This window comes from Capricornis sumatraensis, chromosome 15 (genome assembly GCF_032405125.1).
Source record: "Capricornis sumatraensis isolate serow.1 chromosome 15, serow.2, whole genome shotgun sequence".
In the NCBI taxonomy this organism is placed as follows: Eukaryota; Metazoa; Chordata; class Mammalia; order Artiodactyla; family Bovidae; genus Capricornis; species Capricornis sumatraensis.
This window is the reverse complement of record NC_091083.1, coordinates 56,307,845-56,330,575: the sequence shown is the minus strand read 5'-3', so window position 1 is coordinate 56,330,575 and position 22,731 is coordinate 56,307,845. Positions and strand designations below refer to the sequence as shown.

Here is a 22,731-nt window from a genome sequence, read left to right as displayed (position 1 = left end):
ACCTGATCAGGCCTAGGAATGACCAGATATGATAACAATCTTGGGTATTATTGTTTAAGCACCTACTATATGCCAGGCTCTCTGTTTCATATACACCCCTCACTCATCTTACCAGGTGGTGCTTTATCCGCTTTGTCTAGAGTCACTGAGGCTTAAGAGTAAAGATCAGAGACGCTAAAATCAATCAGTCCCACGTGCAGTGAGATGAAGTCTGATACTTACTCTCTGGGTGTTCTTGGCCTCATACCATAATGCATCTTCCTGGGCCTCATCCTGTAAATGGGGCCACACTCAGCCCTCCCTCTCAGAGTTGGTGGAGGGATTAAAGAGCTGAGGTTCCTAGAGGGATCAGCCCAGTGTCAGGCTCCCAAGAAACTCTTGATAAGTGGTAACTAATCACAGCATTGCTCCCTTTACATTCAGGATGCTGATGATTTTATGACTTGACTTACTCAAGTAACACCTCTTTACCATGTTCTCAAAATGTTTGATGAGTTTCAGGAAGCAAGTTAAATACTTACAAATGTAGATATTTATATAGTTGCTATCTGCCAACTTTTACAGAAGGTGTTAGGTAGTAATGGACAATTTGGAGACGCCCCACAGGACCTTTCTAAAGAGAGAAACTGCCCTCACTTTTGACTTGCTGATTTGTGTATATTTTCAGGACACAAAAAGTGCTTCTGCTGCTTCATAAGCCTGTTTCTGTGTGTCTTCTGATTTAATAACAATTAAGAAATTAACCACCGTTGGTTTCTCAGCACTCAGCAATCTTTGTTTCAACCCAAACCTGATCTAGGAGAAGAACCCAGATTCAGAAAAGTATCTGTTTGCTCCCTTTCTTTCAGATTTAAGGATTGGTACACATTAGTCTTACTGGAATAGTTGTGGAAAGAGTGAAAACTATGGAGTAAATTCATAGGTACCTGAAGGGGCAGCTCTGGATATACGTACAGTCTGGGTTAAAGAGAAATCTGTGTTTATTTGGTTTGGTGAAGCATATTGTGTTTTACTCATGGCAAAAATGCTTCCACTGACTGTTGAACTCTCACTGGAGCCCCAGGAGGAATAATGCCTGCTGTCCCACTTCGTAGATGAGGAGCTAGGAAGTGCCACGGTCACACCTCTTGTTGGATGGCCAGCCTGGTTAAGCTTCCGTGTGATCCCGCTGTGCCCTTGCTTCCCTTGCATTCACTTCTATAAATGCTTTCTCTGAACTTAAGTTTTCCAGGAGAGCCCAGCTAGGAATAGCAAATAGGAAGAATGTCTGAGACCAATCAGCGCTTTTTGTTCCTGTGCCCAGACTGGTGGGAAATCACCTTGCAGAGGAAAGCAGGTGGACTTTGCACTCAGACCTGGAATGCCATACCCCTGACTCAGTCACCCCGGGGAACCCGTGTGTCTCCTTTAAGATGAGGATGATGGCAGTGCCCTCCCAGAGCTGTTTGAAGAATTAAAATAATAATATATGTGATAGTTCCTAACTATGTTATATATTTTCATTAGTGATGATAATCACAATGGTTTTCAGTGTTTATAAATGTTCCTTTCGTAGCCAAGCCCTCTCCGCCCATGGTATCCGGCCCTACAGTGAGGGCTACACCTGAGCAGACAGTGAGCTTCACCTGCACATCCCACGGCTTCTCCCCCAGAAACATCTCCCTGAAATGGTTCAAAAATGGCAATGAGCTCTCAGCCTCCCAGATCAGCGTGGACCCAGAGGACGACAACGTTTCCTACAGCATCACCAGCACAGCTAAAGTGCTGCTGGCCGCGGGAGATGTTCACTCCCAGGTCATCTGCGAGGTGGCCCACGTCACCCTGCGGGGGGGCCCTCCTCTCCGTGGGACTGCCAACTTGTCTGAGACCATCCGAGGTAGATGCCCCTCATGCCATCCCAAGCCCATACCTGCCCCCAAGGCCCCAACCTGCTCCTCCCCCCTGATTTTTGTTTCAGGCCTTGAATTGCCTGGAATCTACTTCCTGACAATCCTGCCCAGTCACCAGGCTCCTAGATGAGCTGGTCACTTATTACTGTTTTCATGGCAGCTGCCAGGTGGATGCCTGTCATGTGCCAAGCACTGTGCTAATAGTTTACCAATAGCTTCTTCAACTACTGAGCACCTACTGTAAGTCAGGTCCCTATGTGTTCAGTGATTTCATTTATTTTGTGGCAGTTATTATATTTCACCTGCATACTAGGGCTGTACTTATAGATTGCACACATGGTTCACCTAATAGGAGCCCAGCATTTGAGCACCTGCTCTGTGCCCTGCACTGTGCTTAGTGATTTCATTCATATGCAGAGACAGCCTCAGTGCTTGAGCACCTACTGCATGCCTGGCTCTGGGTGACTCCCGGGCTGTGCTGAGTGGTTATCCATCTCCTCCCCTATGACATGTCTGTTCCATAAGGTCAGAACTTCTTCCTGTGCATTTCAGTTCCACCCACCCTGGAGATTACTGGACACCCCTCAGCTGGGAACCAGGTGAACGTCACCTGCCAGGTGAACAAGTTCTACCCCCAGCCTCTACAGCTGACCTGGCTGGAGAACGGAAACATGTCCCGAACAGAAGCGGCCTCAATCCTCGTAGAGAACAAGGACGGGACCTTTAACCAGACGAGCTGGCTCCTGGTGAACTCCTCTGCCCACAGGGAGGCTGTGGTGCTCACCTGCCAGGTGGAGCATGACGGGCAGCCGGCGGTCTCCAAAAACCATACCCTGGAGGTCTCTGCTCCCCAGAAGGACCAGGACACAGGTCAAACCCCTGGTGAGGTCACCACTGCAACTGACCCAGCTGTTAATCTTTTTTTTTTTTTTCATATTAAAGGTAGTCATTCATACTTTTTATAGAACAATGTAGAAGTCAATAGATATAAAACAGAACTTTAAAGTGAATTCCCACCTCCAAGAGTGACCACTGGTAACAGTGTGGCATATTCTTTTTAGATCTTTTGACATAAATACCCTTGAAAGAAAGAAAGCAGGGAAGGAGAGGGATTGTCCTGCTCATGGTGTACTCTCTTGCTTTCTTCTAACAGTTTCTGTGTTCACCATTCCCTGCCCGCCTACCTCCTCCACCTTGCTCTTTGTGAACTGAGCCTGCTCTCCCTGGCTGCCCCACTGGAATTGGGTTGGGGGCTTCAGGCTGTCTGCGGCTTATCTCAAGTGTGATCAGTGCTGCACTAACTGCCCTTGTACACATTCTGTTACATGCCCAGCTATTTCTATGGGACGATTCCCAGGGAATGTTGCTAGGCCCAAGTGCCTAGATGATGGCGATGCTGCCACCATCCTGGGAGAATGAAAGGTGTCAGGGTGTCATTGTCTCAGCCCCTGTCCAACTGGTTGTCGGCGTATCTCCCTTTCTTCAGAATGACAGTGCCTGGTTGGCATTTTGGTGCCACTGTGGAATGTTCCATCACCTGTACCCTTGTACACAGCAAACCCTTTGAATGGATTAGAATAGAGGCCGTTTCCCTCCTTCGTGCATCCTGAAAGGGACAGCTCTAAAGAAGCCTTGGGGTCTGTCAAGTTGCCCTTTGATGCCGCCATGAGCCCTGCCCTGGGAGACAGGATGTGTGGATCCACTCTGGCTGTCCGTCTCACTGGGGAGCTTGAACAAGTCGGTGCCTGTCTCTAGGCTGCTCCACCTGCCCCTGGCAGTGTTGAATGAGGTGACCCTGGTGACCTCTCAGCTTTGAGTCTCAGCTGCTGGGACCATGGCTGTCTCAGCATTGTGGCTTCAGGACTGGGTAGGTAGTTGACACCCAAGAAATACTTTTAGAAAGGATGAAAGAGTGAGTGGTTGGTTGATTAGTGAGGTGTTCCTCAGAGCTATTCAATGAAGTAGAGATGACTATTGGCCTCAATAATGTAAGAGGAAGTCAGTGCATGAGGGGATTTAAATGACCTGCTCAAGGTCGCTCAGTGAGGGCACTGATTTGAACCTGCATTTCTGTGGCTCAGAGCCCTGCTCCTGACTGCACACTGTCCTCCTGTGGGATCCCCTCCCTGTGCCTGGTGCCAGCCCCTGCACTGTCTCCATGTCAAGTGTCCTGAGCTCAGCCCTCCTGGGCCTAGGCCCAGGCATGGACCAGCGCACTGCCTCGGGGCTCTGCATGTCCAGTGGCAGATCACCCTCCTCACAACCCTTCCCTCTGTGGTGTGTGATGCCCCAGCTGCCATTAAGAGATCCAGGCAGACCTGTGTCCCCAGGTGGCCGCTCCATGGCTCACTCAGGTGAGGAGGAACGTATGTCTATTCCTCAGGAGGGCAATTCCACCCACACCCTGCAGCCGGGGTTCCTCCAAGGCTGACAGCAATGTTTCCCTCCTGGCACCTCGGCACAGATTTTGCGCTGCCTGTGGGTAACCCACAAGGGGAAGTGTGTGCAGATCCATGGACATGCCCACAGGGCCGAAACATCTGAGCCAGATGTTCTCAGTTAATGATGCCTGCCTCGTGATGAAAAGGGGAAGTGGCTTTTCCTTTTCTTTGTTTTAAATTTTCCTACATGAAGCCTCTATTGTGTGTGGTCCTAGGCCAGAATGGCAACAACTGGAACGGCATCTTCATCGTGGTGGGCGTGGTGTGTGCCTTGCTGGTGGCCCTGCTGATCGCAGCCCTCTACCTCCTCCGAATCAGACAGAAGAAAGGTGGGTGGGTCCCCTGGTTCCTCCCTGAGAGTTTACCCCTGGGCTGTCCATCCCAGACAGGGAGGGGTCTCTGCTTTGGGCTACAGGTAGTTTAAATCATAAGGACGTCCAGTTACTCCCAGCAACAAGAAGTCCAGGGGTACCATTGCCTTGGCTGTGCAGCCCCTCCATAGGCTGAAATCTGGGTGGGCCCCCTACCCTGCAGCATCACTGCTCCAGGCCTCGCAGTCTCACAGAACCACTGCTGATGTGGGAATCGGGGAGATGCCAGGGTGGCAAAAGGGTCTCAAGGAGGAAACGGTACTTCCCAGGAGCCCCTGGCAGACTTCTGCTTTCCCCTTACCTGTCCAGATTACATGCCCAGCCCGCTGGCAGGAGGCTGGAAGGGAGTGGGGAGAACACCACCACCTACCTCCCAGGCTGTTGGGAGAATTAAATGAGTAACTGTGGGTACAGCAGTAGCAAGATGCCCGGCACAATAGCAAGTTCTTGATGTTGGCTCCTGTAATGAGTATTGTACATGAGACCGGAAGCATGAACCACCTCCCTGGAAAGCTCCCCTCATAGTGGCAAGGTGTGTGGCCTTTGACTGCAGCAGGAGGGTATAAGTTTAAATCCAGGACATTGTGACCTGTTTGCACTCATGCGTGCATGTGTGTGTATGTGTGTGTCTGTGTAGTTGTTTCTGTCGCTGGGCCTCTTGACTTTGGAGTCAGATGAACCAGAGTTCCAGATCCTTGTTTTATGCTCTAAACAATCAGTTTGGCCTCCATAAGCCTCAGTTTCCTCACCTGTAAAATGGACGTGGCAGTGCCTGCCTCGGAAGATAGTTATGAAACAAATAAGCTCATGTGCAACAACAGCGCTGACACACTGTCAGACCTAAAAAAATGCATGTCCTCTTTCCCACTCTTGAAGACTATTTTAAGCCAGTGTTTCTGAAACCTTTTTGGCTACAAGTGATAGAAATACATTTCATGTTCTCAACCCAATGCACACACACCCCATCTATAAAATTGGAAATCTGATATTTTCCTTTTTGTCATATTTTGTACTATATTCTCTTAAAAATGCTGTTTGTGACCCAGCACCACGTGCCGCAGCCGGCAGAGTGCCAAATGCCGTCCCGAGCTGCATTTCTGCACCCGGACCTCCAGGCAGAGCTTGACGGGCTTTTTGTGCCTCAGCCATACACCCCTCTTGCACCCCCTCTTCTCTGGCCCCCAAGTTTCCCTCCCCGCTGGACTGCCTGGAGCACTCAGCCCTGAGACACTGCCTGAACCTCAAACTCCCATCTGAGAGGGCTGGCATCTCTAGAATCTACAAAGGGTTCTTCCAGGTGATCTGCAGGGTGGTTTCCCTAACATTCCTCGAGCCACCACACAGGCAGGACTCCTCCTTGGATGGGGAAACAGGGTCTCTTGCCCATGTTGGGAGACAAGCCAGCCCTTGGATGGAGCATTCATAGCGCCTGTTCATAAAGCCCCAGCCTCCTTTGGAGCTTTATCCCTGGGCACCATGTTAGGCTCTAGCACATAGGAGCTCATTTCCGTGGGCTTGGGCATCAGCCATCCAGGGTTCTGGAGAAGAAATGGGGGTTGGAGAGCTGCAGACACTGGTGAAGGCCACCCAGCCCTGAATGGTGGGTCTGCTTATGTGCAGAGTCCAGGTGTCACATGTGGACTTTAGTGACAGTGACAGCTGGCCCTCAGTCAGGTCTTTTGACGTGCCAGGCACTGAAGTCACCACAGACCTAACTCCACTTTATAGATGAGAAACTGAGGCACGGGAAAGTTACAGAACTTGATCAGGTCTCACAGTTGGTGAGTGCTGGTGCCAGGATTCACGTGACGGTGGGTCTCCAGGGACCATGTTTGAGATCACACTGCACATTGCCTCTGCCCTAATGAGACACCCCCTCTCCCTTGTCAATCCCCGGAGTTGTCTACCATCCTCTACCTCATACTCACAGTGAAATATCCTAATTTCAGCTCTATCACTTACCTGTTGTGTGACCGTAGGGAGTCATCCAGTGTCCTTAGTGTGGAATGGAGATGATCAGTGTCCCATCATTGGACTCCCTGAGACGACTCGTGTCCCAGCACTTGGCAGCCCATCAGCCTCCATTCAAATGTTAGATGCTGAGCTGTGCATCTAATGGATACCACTCACCTAAAAATCCAATACCTGCCCAGGCACCAAGCGTTCATCTGGCAGTGAGAATTCTTGCAGTGTGGCAGCCTCCAGCCTGCTAATATGTGATACAGAGCACACTTGCCTGTGCATGTTGCTTTTTAATTACAATTTTACAGCAAAATCAGAGTCAAATGGTGGCGAACCCCAGTGGCTTCTCTGTGGGATGCCCCACATCACAGGCTCAAAACCTCTGAGCCAGACAGACCCTTTCTTTCCTCCCATGATCCTTTTTGCAGAGGTGGTAAGATGAAAATGAATGTCCAGCCCACCATATGACTTAGAGCACTGAGATCTAACCTCGGAGAGGGAAAATGACCCACCCAGGGTCACGCAGCATGTGAGTGGGTGGCAGAAGTGGAATGTGAACTTGCTCCCCCAATTAGCAGTTCTGCCAGAACCTGTTCTCCAGCAGTGAAGGGCCCTGATGGGCACCCAGTCTTGCTGTAGGGTTTCAGGTAATGTGAGTGATGGATGGAAGTGAGGCTCAGCCAGAGGTAGGACAGCTGGCCCTCTCAGGCTGAAGGTTGCTTTGGGATCTGACCTTTGGCAATTCCCAGAAGTGGGAAAGCTGGCAGGCCCAGCTCTTCCTGCTGAAAGACAATGGACCACCCACCCCACTGGGGTGGGCATGGGGTTTCCTGTGGTTTGGAGGATATGATTTCAACAATTCCTCCCAACATCCCTGGGGGCAAGCCTCTGCACCCTCTGAAAAGTAATTATAAAAGAAAAGTGTGTTTCTAAGTTGAATAACTGGCTTTTTTTTTCTTTTCTCTTTCAGCCAAGGGCTCCACTTCTTCTACAAGGTAAGTACGCCACTGGGCTGGAGTGCTTTTGCAGTTATTTGGTTGTTTGCCCCCCAAAACTGCCGAGCAGAATCCACACCCACTGACCCTCACTCCTGTGCCAGTCAGCCTTCCTGTTTCTTTCCTTTGTAAGCTCCTCTCACCAGATCTGTCTTTAATTACTGCCTCGAATGAGGGGATTCTAGTACACAGAGGCACTGGTTTCCTGCCCGCTGCCCACAAACAGTGAGACCCTTATCAAATCCTGTTTGGACTGTGGCAGAAACTCCTGCACAAGCCATCCTCAAGTCTAATTGTATACTGTACTCTTTCCTTTGTTCATTAAGTATTTATGGAGGGCTTTGATACAGGTAGCCTGGGCAGTGCCAGGGTAGGTGGGTATGACAGATGTGCCCGTGCCTCCTGAAAACTGTGCCTTGGTCAGAGGCTAAACCAATGACATTACATCATGAAAGGTACGTTAGTGGGTTGATTTAACATTTGCAGTGATTTTTGCTGAGTCCCTACTGTGTGCCAGTTCTGTTCTGAATGAACAAGAGTCAGTCTGGACCTTCATGAAACTCAGATGCCAGTGAGAGAAGCAGGCAGTAAGTGTGGAGGTGAAACAGTCTGTAATGTCATGTCAGGTGGTGACAAATTAAACACAGCAAGGGGATGGAGATGGGGGCAAGGGCAGGGCCTCTTCTGAAGAGGGAATATGAGCAAGGACCTGAAGCTGGGGAGCCATGAGGGGGCACAGGCTGGGCAAGAGAGCAGGCAAGGTGAAGGCTCAAGTTGGGCTGGGAGGACGGGGGAGGCCAGCAGTTGGGGCAGAAGGAGCGAGGGGATAGGAAGGGATGAGGTCAGGAGATGCAGCCCACATGTCTTAGCTGCAGCCCAGGCAGCAGGTAGGTGACTAATCCAGACTCTGCAGCTTTGGGGAAGCACACCCCCCACCAGCATTCACCCTAGCAGAGTAGAGGCCACACCCCATCACCTACCACGTGAATGTGTCTGAGTGGAAACATGAACATCGACTCTAAGTACGATAAATACAAACTATAAACCGCTTCATGTTCGTTCAGGACTGGTTTTGCCATCAAATGGGTTTTGCAGATCTTTTGATTCTTTTAGCACCTTGTGGATTTCAGAATTGCGAAACAGAACTGAGGATGCAGAGTGGAAGCCAGTGTCTAGGGGCTGTGGCTGTTAGGACTCCGGATTTTACTCCCAGATGGATGAGGGGGCATAAGAGGGAGCTGATCTGGCTTTGTTCTCAAGGTACTACTCTGACCACACGTGAGGACCAAGCTGTAGGAGGGAGGGTGGGTGGAGGCAGAGAGGCCAGTGAGGAGGCAGCTGCAGTGGTCCAGGCGGATGGCTGTGGCCTGGATGGGTTTAGAAATGGTCAGATTCTGGAGATATTTTGGAATTGGAGCCAAGAGGACTTGCTGACAGATTGTAGGGTCGGGGACAACCCCACAGTTGGAGGAAGGGAGTGCTGTATCTTGTGTTTGGGGGTCACTGGTGACAGGTATGGTGGAGGGCAATTCCAGGCCTGTGGCTGCACACAGCAGGAGCACCTAACCCATCTGAGGGGTCCTGGGAAGCATCGGGCCTTCCTGCCGTACCAGGAGTCTGTGTTATCCCTTGGGAGAAAGCCTTGCTTTCTGCTCTGACCTCTACAGGTGGCTTCCTGCTCTGAGCCCTGGCCAGCCTCCCGGTCCCCGAACAGAGCCACCATTCCAGCAAAACCAGGCTCCTCACGCCTGCAGAGAAATGTGTTTCCTGTTGCCGTGCCTTCACCCGCCACACTTCCCACAAGTACACTCTTTCCCAAGAGCAAGGCTTGGCTTTCATCCCTTGCCTGGAACCCCTCAGTGATTCCCTATGGCCCTCTGGACAGTCCAGATGCTCTCCTGAGGCCCCCAAGCCCCTTGCAGTGCAGCCCTGCTGAGCTGGACAGTTTCACTTCCTACCACTCTGAGGGCTCGAATTCCGTGGCTCAGCCTCGGCCCCCACCTCCTCCCTCATGCTGCATTCTCTTTCTCCTCACCCTTGTGCTCCCCACCCCTGCTGCTGAATCACCAAGGGTCTGCACAACTCCGGGGCCCAGCAGTCACAGCAGGTTCTGAACAGCGCCCCTTGGAGTGGCATGACATGGAAGCTAGCGTGGGTGACCCTCCTTTTACTTGGTTGCCTCCTGCTCTTCCTTCTGGGCTCAGCGAGGGCATTACCTCCTCCAGGGACAGAGGCTCCTCCTGGGAGCTCTCCTGGTGCCCCTGGGTTGACAGCCCAGTGTATTCAGGCTGTCTCTGCACTTGTCCCTGTAGTGTGACCCACCCCTCTTCAAGGAAGGGTGGGTTACCTCCCTCATGTTCATTGCTGGCTGCTGCTGAACTTGGCACTGTGCCTGGAATGGAATAGGTGCTCAGTAAAGCTTTGTTGAATGAATAAACGCTATCTCAAACCACTCCAGTAATCCCTGATCTCTAACCTCATGAATCCCTAAAACTGTCCTTGTCAGTGGCTTCACAGCCTCAAATATGGAAGGTGAAGGTGAAGGTGAAGTCGCTTAGTCGTGTCAGACTCTTTGCGACCCCATGGACTGTAGCCCACCAGGCTCCTCCGTCCAGGGGAGTCTCCAGGCAAGAATATTGGAGTGGGTTGCCATTTCCTTCTCCAGGGGATCTTCCCAACCCAGGGATCGAACCCAGGTCTCCTGCATTGGAGGCAGACGCTTTAACCTCTGAGCCACCAGGGAAGGAGCTCTCTTTTTTGTTTTGTTCTTACTGCTATCACTATTTTTACGTCTTATCTCCCCAGTTATACAAAACATTTCTGGAAGAAAAGGGCTGTGTCAGTAATAATAATGACAACAGCAGCAGCTAACATTTATTGAGCATTCACTGTGTTCTAGGCACAGATCTATGATTTCACCTATATTAGGCCTTTGGTGATTTGATTATCACAAAAATCCTGTGATTTACTATTATCCCAATTTAATTCAACAGAGGTTCTCAAACTTGAGTGTGTAGCAGAATCCCTGGGAGGGCTTATTAACACGCAGATTACTGGCCCCTTCCCTTGAGTTTCGGATGCAGAATTTATATTTCTAACAAGTTCTCAGGTGGTGCTGACACTGCTGTTTCTAAGCCAGACTTTGAGAACCCCTGCTTTAGATGCTTACTGTTGTCCCTATATGTGGTTAAGGAAACTGAGGCTCAGAGAAGTGTTGTGACCTTCCCAAGGACCCACAGCTAGCAAGTACGGAACCATGAGTCAACCCAGGTTTCTCTGACGCTGAAGCTGAGGCTCTGCATCACTGACCCAGTGCTTCTTGCTGCCTGTTTCTTCTTCCCCAGAGAAGCCAACCATTTTCTTTTTTTTTTTTTTTTAATTTTTTGAGCATGATCCTACCCAGGGAGCTGTGAGATCACTTGCTCCCTTTGATCTCTCTAAACCAAAGCGTTAGCTAGTGAGCGGTACTGGTGCTTTTCCGTGCAGCTGCCAGCTTCAGCTCGGCTGGCTGGGATCAGACACTTTCCAGAGAATGTTGGCGTGGGTAATAACCCAGCTTCCTGGGAGGGGGAGGGGCAGTGGCAAGAGTTGGGGGTGCCTCTGCTTTGAACTCAAAGGGCCCATCAGGTTGCAGGGCCAGTGGGAGGACTGGCTATTTCTAACTCCCTGGGTTAGGAACGTACAGGAGAACATTGTAATCTTCCCCAGCTCAGATGAGAGGAAGATGTGGCTCTGCTCCCTTAATTGGGCACTGGGGTTCATTCGGTTGGCCATTTGTTCACTCGTCAGACATTCACTGCGTTTATTCTTAGAATAGTTAAGGCTTCCCTGATTCTTTCACTTATTCATCAGGATTGAGCGCCAGGCCTTAAGCTGGGGGGATTGCAAAAAGGAATAAAAAAGACACTAGCCCTGGTCTGTGGCACTTTTGATCTGATGGGAGAGATGCTTGTTCATTCATTCAACAAACATCTCTAGTGTGCTGATGATGCACCGGCCCATTACTAGGTGTCGAGGCTCCGGTGGTAAACACCATTGACCTAGTCCCTGCTCGCATGGAGCTCGTGGTCCATAGGGAGGCAAGTTACCATACTAGCTGGGAAGTTAATACGTGGTGTGCTACAGGCGCTGACTAATGCACAGGCTCAAAGCAGAGGCGGGAGGTGGGGTGGTCAGGGAAGGCCATCTAAGGAGGGGACATTTAGATGACAGCTGAGGGGCGAGAAGGCTCTAGTCTTGGGAACATCAGGGGCAAGAATGGACCAGGCAGAGGGAACAGCCAGTGCCAAAACCCCAAGGCAGGAGCAGCTGGACGTGTTCACGGACCAAGGAGGAGGCAGAACGGGGCGGGGGGGGAGGGCGAGCAGTGTGGAGTGAGCGAGGGCAGAGACAGAGGACTAGAGCATATCACGGGGGCCGGGCAGTCAGGACACAGAGATGGATTTCACGGTGTGGTGGGAAGGAATTGAGGGTTTTGAGCAGAAAAGTGACATGACATCACGTATGCATTTTACATGTGGTGAGTGGAGTGTGGGGGGATGGGGGGGCAGAAACAGAGCAGAGACACCAGGAGGAAGCTCCTCAGAAATTTGAAACCTGGATGGTGGTGGTGATGGTGTTTGGAATGTATTTTGGAGGCAAAGTCGACAAGCCTTGTGGTGGATTAGACGCGGGTTGTAAAGGAGGAGGAAGGAGAATCGGGGGGCGGTTCCCATTTCTTTAGCTGAGCGCAAGGATGAGTAATAGCAATGGCATTCACTGAGACGGGAGAGACCCAAGGATAGATAGACATGACAAAATGGATAACTGCTTCCGATCTATAATTATCGCTCTGAGAGAGGAGCCCAGTGTTCTGAGAATGGATTTGGGGATAGTGAAGGTTTCCCTGAGAAATGACCATTTGAAACAACTCTGGGGGAAGAGAAGGAGTGGATCAGAGGAAGAGGCAAGGTGGACTGAGTGTGCAAAGGCATTGGGGCAGACTGATGGGCGTTCATTCCAAGTCACTTTTGAGCACCTATACCCATGTGGTGAGAAAGCATGGCAGACAGACAGACATACAAACCGGATGGGAAAATATGCAAGGAGTTTGAATCTGTCACGGACAGACAGCCCAGCCAGCTTAGCACTGTCAGAAGCCATCCCAAAGACGTGACAACGTAGTTGTACTGAAAGATGAACAAAGGTTAACCAAGAGGAAAAGTTGTTCAGGAGGTCCTTCAAGGCTGTTGACACATAAAGTGCATCACATTGAGCAGCGCTTGAGAAATATTGGGTGGGTGGATAAGTGGGTGAATGAGGATGATGGAGTGAATGAGCCTGGGTTGGTGTGAGGCAGGCGGGGTGGTCAGTCAGGACCAGACTCCATGGGACTTGCAAGCAGGACTTACAAGCAGGTTGAGGTGTTGGACTTGAACCAAAGTCGGTGGGAACCCAGACAGGTTGGAAGCAGGAGGGTCATGGATGGAGCCGAGTGAGCGATCTTCTCCAGACAGCGTCCCTGCTCCCAGAGGGCTGTTGCTGTGGCCACGTGGGGCCCGTCATGCCCCAGAACTGCTTTCTGAGCCAAGCATTCATGCCAAATCCATTAATAACCCCGCTGCCAAGCCCCATTGCTCATTTCTGACATGAGCCAGGCTAACGTCCCCAGAGTGGCTGGCTTGAGAATTTACACAACTGCTGGATCAGAGGCTCCGGTCTACTCACCACCTTGACTGTGACCCTGCAGTGAGCCAAGCCACAGCCTCCAATTACAGAATCAAGTGCATGAACGGCTTCTTTGATTGATCAGAACACATGGCCCTCCTCTTTTCTTTTCTTAATGGTAAGACTTAGGTGTGTAGAATATAGAACATTAGGAAAACATGGGAAACTAAAAAGAAGAAAAAATACCACCCCAAGACCACTGCTGTTAGCGTTTTACTATATTTCCTTCCAGTGTTATCCACACATTTTTCATAATTGAGATCATTCCACAGAGAATTTTATGCTTATCATTTTAATGTAATCATTTGTAATAAAAAAAAAAAAAGAAAGCTTCCCCATAAACCTCTTAAGTCTTTATCTACAAAATCTATCCTGATTTCCTTTACCAGTCCCAATTGGTGGAGCTATGAGATGTAAACCTCCCTCTCCCAACTCGTTCTGTGGTAAATGCCTTAGAGCATAAAGCTTTTTCTATATTTTGAATACCAATACCCCCAAATGTGCAATTATGAGTCAAAAGATGAGGACACCTTCCAAGCTCTTGACTTTGACAAGCTGTTTCCAGAGAGCATTATGCCAGTCAGCCCCTCTACCAGCAGTTCATGAACCTGCCAGTCTCACCGCACCTTCCCCAGCACCAAGTATTACAGTTTTTAAAGATCCTTGATGATAAAGTAGGTTAAACAAACAAACAAAAAAAGTAGTGCATTGTTGGAAAGTCCTTTGGTCCAAACATGTGATCAGCAGTTGTGTTTCTGTTGGGAACGGCTCATCCATGTCCTCCACCCGTATAGGAAGTAGAACCTAAATGTTATTCTTATCCATGTGCATGAGCACTAGAGATAGTGAGGGTATTTTTATCTGTGCGTCTCTTTCCTTTTTAGGCTGCACGAGCCCGAGAAGAACACCAGAGAAACAACTCAGGTACAGTCCTTGGTGAGATGCCCTTCCTGGGAGATCGGTGGTGTGATTTCCTTGCATCAACAGGAGTTGCAGATCCTGTTCTAAATTAAGACTTCTTCACCAGGGTGGGTGGGTCCCGGGGGTGGATGATCCTTACATTCATTCCTGAGTCCTCCACTCCTCTCCTCCCTCCCCCTTCCCCCATCCTTCCACCCACTTAACACACACCACCACCACCACACACCCCCCCCCAACCCTCCGCCCTGGCTCCAGCCTGGAGAGTCTGCCCCAGCCTCTCTCAGTGCCAATCACCGTACAACTTGGAAGGACACCATCCGCCATGTGTTCTGTGTAAATGGTGCTGCTGGAGTTGGGCTTAGTGCTCTTCACGCCATCCGGCCTCCATGCCTGTGCCTGGCCAGCCCCTCTACCAGGAGCGCCCTTGCAGCCCTGTGTCTCTCACTTGTGGGAACACAGCACTGCACTGCCTTTGCTGATGGGAAGACCCCATGTCATTTATCACCTCGTGCAACGGCACATGCCTCTGGAGCTGGCAATTCCACCCCAGCATTATTGAGGAGGCTTTGCAGTCACCATGGTTGGTGGCCTGTTTCTGAGAACTCTGGCCCTGTCTGCACTGGCTGATGCTATCAGACCTTGGGAGGCAGAGGGCTCCTCAGCGTCTTATAAGGAGACAGGCCCAGCCCTGAACCTGGAATGAGAAAAGCCAGCTGTCCTTGACATTTCCCTGGCAGTTGTCATCGCTGTAGCTGTAATTTGTTGAAGAGAGCCAGGCTGGCAAAATGCACAATGTTTGTAGGCCAGAACTCTGCCGACTCGGTGCCAACTTCCCCTCCCCCACCAGCGACCATAGGCACAAGCTCAGGCAATGATTAGAAATACAAGATAATTTCCAATCATGGGTCAGGAAGGCTTTTCCCCAGTCATTTTACTTTCTGGAACTTTAAAAGTCAAAGCTCTTTCTGCAGTTTTCCAGGGAAAGAATGATGGTGAAAAGAGCTGGTCACTGAATCTTGTACAGAATTTACAGTCAGTCGGGACTTACTGAGCACCTACTATGTGCCAGGCCCTGGGCAGTGAGCAGGGCTCTTGTGAGCTCGCAGCCCTGTAACTAGGACTCCCAGCCCAGGGTCAGCCCTTACTGCTGGCTTGGGTTTCCCAGAGAGAAGTGAGCAAGCATGCAGGGTTGAGGACAGGCGCCATGCGGTCAGGCCACAGCTTTAGAGGCCAGCAGACCTTGACTCTTTTCTAGCTGTATGACTTTGACCCAGTTATTTCACCTCCCTTGCTATAAGGTTCTTCACCGTGAAGTGGGATAAATATGTTGTGAAAGCACCTAAATCAGGTGATCCACGTGAGAGCAGGGTACCCATCAGCCGTCAGGGTCTGAGGTTATTGCTGTGCGCCAGGTGGGATCATGGGTATTGGTCACTCCCCTCTACTTCCACGGTTAAGCTGCTAGGCACAAAGAAGCAAAGTGTGTCTTTTGTGATGGGTAATTTCAAGATGGCAGTTGTGAGTGATAAGACAGGCACATAGGAGCAGCTCAGGTTTGCCAGGTGGTAGGTGATTGCTGACATGTGCTGCACATCCACGCACCTGGCATGAGCCAGGCTCTGTCCTGAGAGCTTTACCTGGACCACCTCGTCGGATCCTCCCATGACCATGGCAACAGATACTATTACTAGACCTACTTTAAAGATGGGGAAACCAAGGCCCAGAGAGGCTAAGTGAACTGTCCAGTCCCTCCTCCAGAGAGAACAGAACCAGGATTCACACTCCGACTTCTGCCTACAAAACCTTTGCCTCCTGTTAACTGCTGGCCTCATTCTCACAAACTCCCATCTTCTCTCCCCCCAGTCCCCAGCCTCACCTAGAGTGGGGCTGGAAGAGTTGCCATCCATTTATTCATCTGCCACTCATTCATTCATTCATTTAACATTGATTGGTTTTTTTCTGTGCCAGCCTTGATTTTTGCATCATAACAAATGCCTAGTGAATACTTGTTGAATAAATGAGTAAATAAATGAATGTCCCCACCCACTGGGGATCAGCATCTACTCACACCCCTGGACAGGCACAGACGGTCCTAGCTAAGGGGTGGGTGCTGTGATGGAAAAGCACGGAGGGAAGTGCAGAGTCACGGTCCTGGACCCAGCTGAGAGGAAGGTCTTAGGATGAAATTGACAGGGTGCGTTGGGTTTCATTACAAGGAGAAAGGGGGCTGGACTTTCTCAGAAGAGGAAAGAGCATCAGGAAAGGCAGGCAAGAACTTCCGGAGGGGTGACATAGAGGCAGAGCTATGAAGGGGCCACACTGACATTTAGCAAGAGCCTTCAGGCTACATGAAGAGGCTGATTGGAAGGGCAAGGCTGGAGACAGGTGACCTCGGCTGGAGAAGAGGGGACATGAATTAAGGCTGAGCTAGTGGAGGCCAAGAGGAGACAGAGCGTCCGGACTTGATTCCAGTGGTGACTGGCAGGGGCTCCAGAATGACCTTCTCTCTGTCTCATTTAGATCCAAGACAACAATGACATCACATATGCAGACCTGAACCTGCCCAAGGGGAAGAAATCAACCCCCAAGGCCAATGAGCCGAACAACCACACGGAGTATGCCAGCATTCAGGCCCGCCCGCCACCCGTATCTGAGGACACCCTCACCTACGCTGACCTGGACATGGTCCACCTCAACCGGACCCCCAAGCAACCGGCCCCCAAGCCTGAGCCATCCTACTCAGAGTATGCCAGCGTCCAGGTCCAGAGGAAGTGAACAGGGCCGTGGTCATCTCTAGGGTCTGTCCCCATGAGCCTTCCTGTCCCACACGGAGCAGCCGTGGTGAGGACAGCCAGCCCAGTTCCTGGGGGGCTAGGGTGGCAGAGGCCCTGGGACCCAGAAGTGAGGGTAGCTCTTGTCTCCTCAACCCAGTTGGCTCACCAGCATTTCCAGGGTAGCCATGACCCCTCCAATGTGGCCACACATGGAGGCTGGTGTTGCCAAACCAGGCGGGGAGCTGGCCTGGGAACTGGCCAGAGCCACTGTGGGTGCGAGAACTCTCACACCTCTCTCCATCAACTGTGGGTCTTGGTCATGGTCCTGGAGACCCCTGATTGCCTCCTTGACGCTCCGCGGCTTGATCTTCCAGAGTGAGGAGGGAGAAAACATACCTCCTCCTCCCCCCGGCACTGCCAGCTGGGGCTTTGGAGAAAGCTGTCCCCTTTAGATTGAACTGCCTGTCCATGGGGAAGCTGGACCCGCCTCCTGAGACCTGGTGCAGTGGCTGCCAGCAGTCCTGGCCTCCCCCGACCTGGAGTGACCAGCCACAAGCCCTGGGGAGGAGAGGACCCTCTGAGGAACTCCTCCACCACCAAGGACTGTGGGACAGAAACACCCTTCCTCCTCGCAGCCCTCGAGACCTAGAGGACCCGTCATCTTGACTATGACGCTCCATGTGGCCCCACGTCTCCTTTCCAGACCTGAGCTCGCTTGCTCCAGCAAGCACTAACTCACAACATCTCGCTGTGGACGCCTGTAAATTATTGAGAAACGTGAAATGTGCAATCTTGAAACTGAGGTGTTAGAAAATTTGATCTGTGGTGTTTCGTTCTGTTTTTTTTTTTTTCTTAAAACAACAGCAGCGTTATCCTGGCTCTTTGTCATGTGTTGATGTGCGTGGTTGGTCTTGCACAGTCTGAGGCTGAATGGTCGGTTGTCCTGGAGAGAATCACTCATGGCAGAAACTGAGTTCCTCCCGGTCCCAGAGGCCTGAGGGTGGGGCAGACGGTTCCAGGTTGTCTGCTCCATGGAGACACTTAGCCTTCCCTCCACGTGGCTGGTTCTTCTGCTTCCCGAGCCCCCAGTGTGGTAAGTCTGAACCTGCCCTTACTTCTCCAGGCTGCCTCCTTCTCCACAAGGTCTGGTCGAGACCTCATGCCTCAGTCTGCTTACCTGTAAAGAGGGGGGAGGAAAGACGCTGTCCCTCCCCTCCAACTCTCACAAGCACTTTAGGGCCATGCAGGGTAGGAAGCTGTGCCTGGCTGTCCCCCAACCCCCGTCCCCCACCATTCCAGCTCTCTGAAGACAGAATCTTCCATTTCTGTTCCCAAACCCTATTAGGATCAAACTGGAATAAATCAAAGACAGCCAGGAGGCCTGGACATCTGTGAAGCCAGGAATGACCCACTGTCTGTCTCTCTGTCTCAAGAGGTTGGGCAGAGGCTCTGACCCCATTACCCTCAGAACCCTGGCCCTTCCAATTCAGTGTGGCAGCCCAGCTGGGCCCAGGGCAAGCAGGTGTCACAAGCCCTGTTTATTCAGTTTTCCTGTGTAACTGATCCACTCTCAGAGCTGAGATGCTAGTCTTCACTGCCCCCTGGGTCAGGCCATTGGAGGCCCAAGGGAGTCCTGGCACAGGCTGTCAGAGCCAGAAGCTGAGCCATCCTGCCCATCAGCAGGTCCTCCAGGTGGAACCCTGGGAGGCCAGCACAGACCTGCCTCTTGGGAACACAGAGTTGTATTACACAATGGCATCCAGGAACTGGCTGAGCCAGCAGGCCATGTGAGCAGCTTTGGCCCCACGAGCCGGAGTTTCTCTGTGGCATCTGGGAGCTCAGTGTCCCAGCCACCTGGCTCGAGCTACTTCCAAATTCCATAAGGTTGGCTTGTAAACCCTGGTCTCCCTCTCTTTTACCCAGAGAGAGCACACGTGTGTGGGCACACACAAGCACACACAGAATTTTAAAAGAATGTTTTCTTGGTGCCACTTTAATTTTATTTTGAATTTTGGAAGAGGAGTAAGGAATGAGGCCAAGGAAGTCATGTAGTTTAGACTTAGCCTGGCAGCCTGGAGATTCCCATACCTTGTGTATCGAACCCCAGGAAAAGGAAACGGTCCAAACAACAGTACGGAAGGAGAATGGTTTCGGGAGTTTATTTTCAGACTGTGGGGAAGGAAACAGGCCCCATTTTGTATATAGTTGCAACTTAAACTTTTTGGCTTGCAAAATATTTTTGTAATAAAGATTTCTGGGTAACAACAGCCCCTTTGGATGTTGAGTATCCTTGTCTCTGTGAGTTTGTCCTGTCCACATGAGCTTGGGAGAAGATCGCCTGGGCCCCAGGGCTTGGAAGCAGCCTCAGCATTTGGGCCTCTCTCTGGGGCTTTCCAGGTGGCTCAGCGGTAAAGAATCTGCCTGCCAGTGCAGGAGACACAGGTTCTATCCCTGGGTCAGGAAGATCCCCTGGAGAAGGAAATGGCAACCCACTCCAGTATTCTTGCCTGCAGAATTCCATGGACAGAGGAGCCTGGCAGGCTACAGTCCATGGGGTCACAAAGAGTCAGGTATGACTGAGCAAGCACACATGTACACTTGGGTTTTATAGACACAAAGACTTCGTTTCCCCTGGTTCATAGGGAGTCAGTGTAAGGAAGCCCAAAACACCCGCTTGAGCAAAATTCCAACAGAAAACCAAGTTTGAATCCCAGATCTGCCACTTTGTAGCTTTGAGAACAAACCACTCACCTCGCTGAGACTCAGGGCAGTCATCAGCACAATGGGGACAGTAATACCCTTCCAGGGTTAGTGTGGGCATTAAAGGGTTGGCACATGGCAGGCCTTCGCTGAGCATTGGCCCTTTCCTTTCTGCCCTAAACACTGCACAGAGGGGACTGGTTGCCCCTCACTACCTGTAGGATTTTGGACAAACGGGTCACCCTCCTGGGGCCCCACTTTCCTCCTCTACCAAATGAGGAGCCAATGCTTGTCCTAGACTGTCCCTGCCGGATAATTCATGTCTGGTGCTAGTAGATGCTCAATAAATGTTGACGTACCCTCCATAAGAATATTAACAATATGAATGACAGCTATATAATGATGTCAACATAGCATGGATAGTCAGTGCTTACTGTGCATTGGCCCTGTACGTTGATTAACCCTTTCATGCCTCACAAGTCCAGGTAAACAATACTGACCTCATTTTATAGAAAAGGCACAGAGAGGTGATGTAACTGATATAGGGTCACACAGCTAATAAGTGACATTGCTGAGACTCAAACTCCAGCTGCCAGCTTCAGAGACCAACTTCTAGCCACTGAGTTAATAGCATCACATTACATATTAGCACTGACTATGCAAAATTATTAGCAATTATAAAAGCCAATACCTGCTATGGTAAGTAGTATGCCAGTGCTTTGTAATTATTAACTCATTTAATCCCCCAACCATCATGTGAGGTAGGACCTCTTTTTATCCCTCTGTTACAGATGAGTAAACCAAGGCAAAGAAAAGTGAAGTCCTTTTCCTAATGCCCCACAGCAGAGCACTAGGAGTCTGGCTCTTCCCCATCACATTTAATTCTCCTAATTGTCCAATAGCAGTGGCAGCTGTGTGCCCATTTTGCAGAGAGAGAAAGTTGAGGCTCAGAAGTACCCATGACCTGGCCAATCTCACACAATGAATCTTTAGTGGAGTTCGGACTTGTACTTGGATCCACAACCCCACCGAGGATCAGTCCTGAGAACTTGGCCTGGTCCATGTGGTCACACAGGAGGCAATGAAATTCCTGCAGGGCTCGGAGAGGTTGCTTGCCTCACAGGCCAGGACCTTGGCAGGTGACAGAGAATTCAGCTCCCCTTCCTCAGCACCAACCTGTGAAATATGTGTGCCATTCCTGGGATGAGGTGTTCCAGGCAGGAATCCAGGCCCAGTGGGTGGGGAAATGCCTTTGTTCTCCAGGAAGGTGGGGGTGGAGGACTGCACGTCCAGGCAAGGAGAGGTGGGGATAGAATTCATACAACACCTGGGCCTTGCTTCTCCACAGCCCAGATCTCTGGGGCTTAGGTTGGTGGGCAACCTCTAGTTGATGGGAGCCAAGTGACCCTCTCCCTCCTGCCAGCATTTGGCATTTGTCAGGCATCTCCTCTGCATTCCTTGAGCAAAGGAGAGTGATAACCCCCCACCCTGCCCCACCCATGAGGACCCACTAGCCTTGCCTTCTGCAGCCCCTGCCCACTTTACATTATAATCAGGAAAATCTCTGCTCCTTCTCAAGATCCTGGGCTTCCCTGGTGACTCAGCTGGTAAAGAATCTGCCTGCAATGCAGGTGACCTGGGTTCAACCCTTGGGTTGGGAAGATCCCCTGGAGAAGGACTGGCTACCCACTCCAGTATTCTGGCCTGAAGAATTCCATGGACTGTATAGTCCACGGGGTCGCAAAGAGTCCGACATGACTGAACGACTTTCACTTCACTCTCAAGATTCTAATGCTCAACAGTAAAAAACCCTGCGTCTTCCAGCATGTTCCCACCAGCCAAGATTCGATCCAGATTTCTTTATTTAGTTTTAACATAAGCCCTTACTGCATATTAGAAAGTCTCCTAAACTCTGTCCAAATATTAACTTATTTAATATCAGTTCATCTGTCCTCTTAACAAAGCTTTAAGGTAGGTCCTATGATTTATCCCCCATTTAGCAGATTAGGAGTCTTGTTCAAGGGTCAACATCTGCCTGGGCAGTGGTGCTGCTATGGGTATGGGTGGGCACCAGACAGGCATGTTGGGGGTTGGGGGGTGCTGGTGAGACAGTGGGGGCCACAGACAATGATGGGGTTCACTGGGCTCTACTGGGAGCCAGGAAACACCATGTGGTCTCACCCCCAAAGTACCAGGGTGGTCTCGCTCTCCTGCCTGGTCGACAGCCAGCCCAGGCAACTTTGGGCCTCCCCAGGGTTCAGCCTGTCACCACTGGGGTCCCTCTGTGGCCCCCTTAACCATTACACTGTGTTTGATTAGGGGCTGGATTTGTTTTCTGAATACAGGATTATGAAATTTAAAGTGTTTCCCAAAAAGATATGGGCCCCAGATGTTCAGAAACAGGCAAAAGCTTGGTAACAGAGGTCAGTGGGGGGCCACCCTTGGAGGAAACAGTGGAGGGGAGGAGCCTGAAGCTCCTCTGGGGTGACAGGAAGCTGTTTCCCCACCCAAATGGTGGTTACATGGGGGCTTGCAAATGTGAAAATCCATCAAGTACACACTCAAGGTCTGCATTTCTCTACATACAAGTCACACTTCGGAGTCTGAAAGAGACTAGTGCCCTGGGAATTCAACCCCACCCCCAAGTTGATGCCTGCCCCAACCTGACACTTTCTTAAGATGGTATCAGTTCTTTCTCTTTGGTCCAGGAGCCCAGCCCTGGGCCTTGCCCAGGTGAGAGCTTAGAGAGCCTTGCTAGATTTCTTTGAAAAATAACATCCAGGAGACCTAAAGAGCAGGGCTTCCCAGGTGGCTCAGTGGTGAAGAATCTGCCTACCAATGCAGGAGACACAGGAAACGCAGGTTTGATCCCTGGGTCGGAAGATCCTCTGGAGAAGGAAATAGTAACCCACTCCAGTATTCTTGGCTGGGAAATCTCATGATGAGAGGAGCCTGGCAGGCTCCAGGCCGTG

At 50.8% G+C, this 22,731-nt stretch overlaps 1 protein-coding gene and 1 non-coding gene across 3 annotated transcripts in view; one reads left to right on the top strand and one right to left on the bottom strand.

The window, feature by feature from the left end:
* Positions 1–19,307, top strand: part of SIRPA (signal regulatory protein alpha) — a 43,873-nt gene extending 24,566 nt beyond the window's left edge. The window contains exons 4-9 of one of the 2 annotated variants that reach the window (XM_068987800.1): positions 1,556–1,876; positions 2,442–2,771; positions 4,546–4,659; positions 7,634–7,658; positions 14,249–14,288; positions 16,806–19,307. In XM_068987800.1, the coding sequence (XP_068843901.1) occupies positions 1,556–1,876; positions 2,442–2,771; positions 4,546–4,659; positions 7,634–7,658; positions 14,249–14,288; positions 16,806–17,060 (1,085 nt within the window). In that variant the 3' untranslated portion in view covers positions 17,061–19,307. The remainder of the gene's footprint in view (positions 1–1,555; positions 1,877–2,441; positions 2,772–4,545; positions 4,660–7,633; positions 7,659–14,248; positions 14,289–16,805) is intronic. The other variant, XM_068987801.1, reaches the window with a different exon arrangement.
* Positions 10,330–10,401, bottom strand: TRNAW-CCA (transfer RNA tryptophan (anticodon CCA)). The gene has a single exon. It is a non-coding gene; the product is annotated as a tRNA-Trp (tRNA).
* Positions 19,308–22,731: the final 3,424 nt, after the last annotated feature.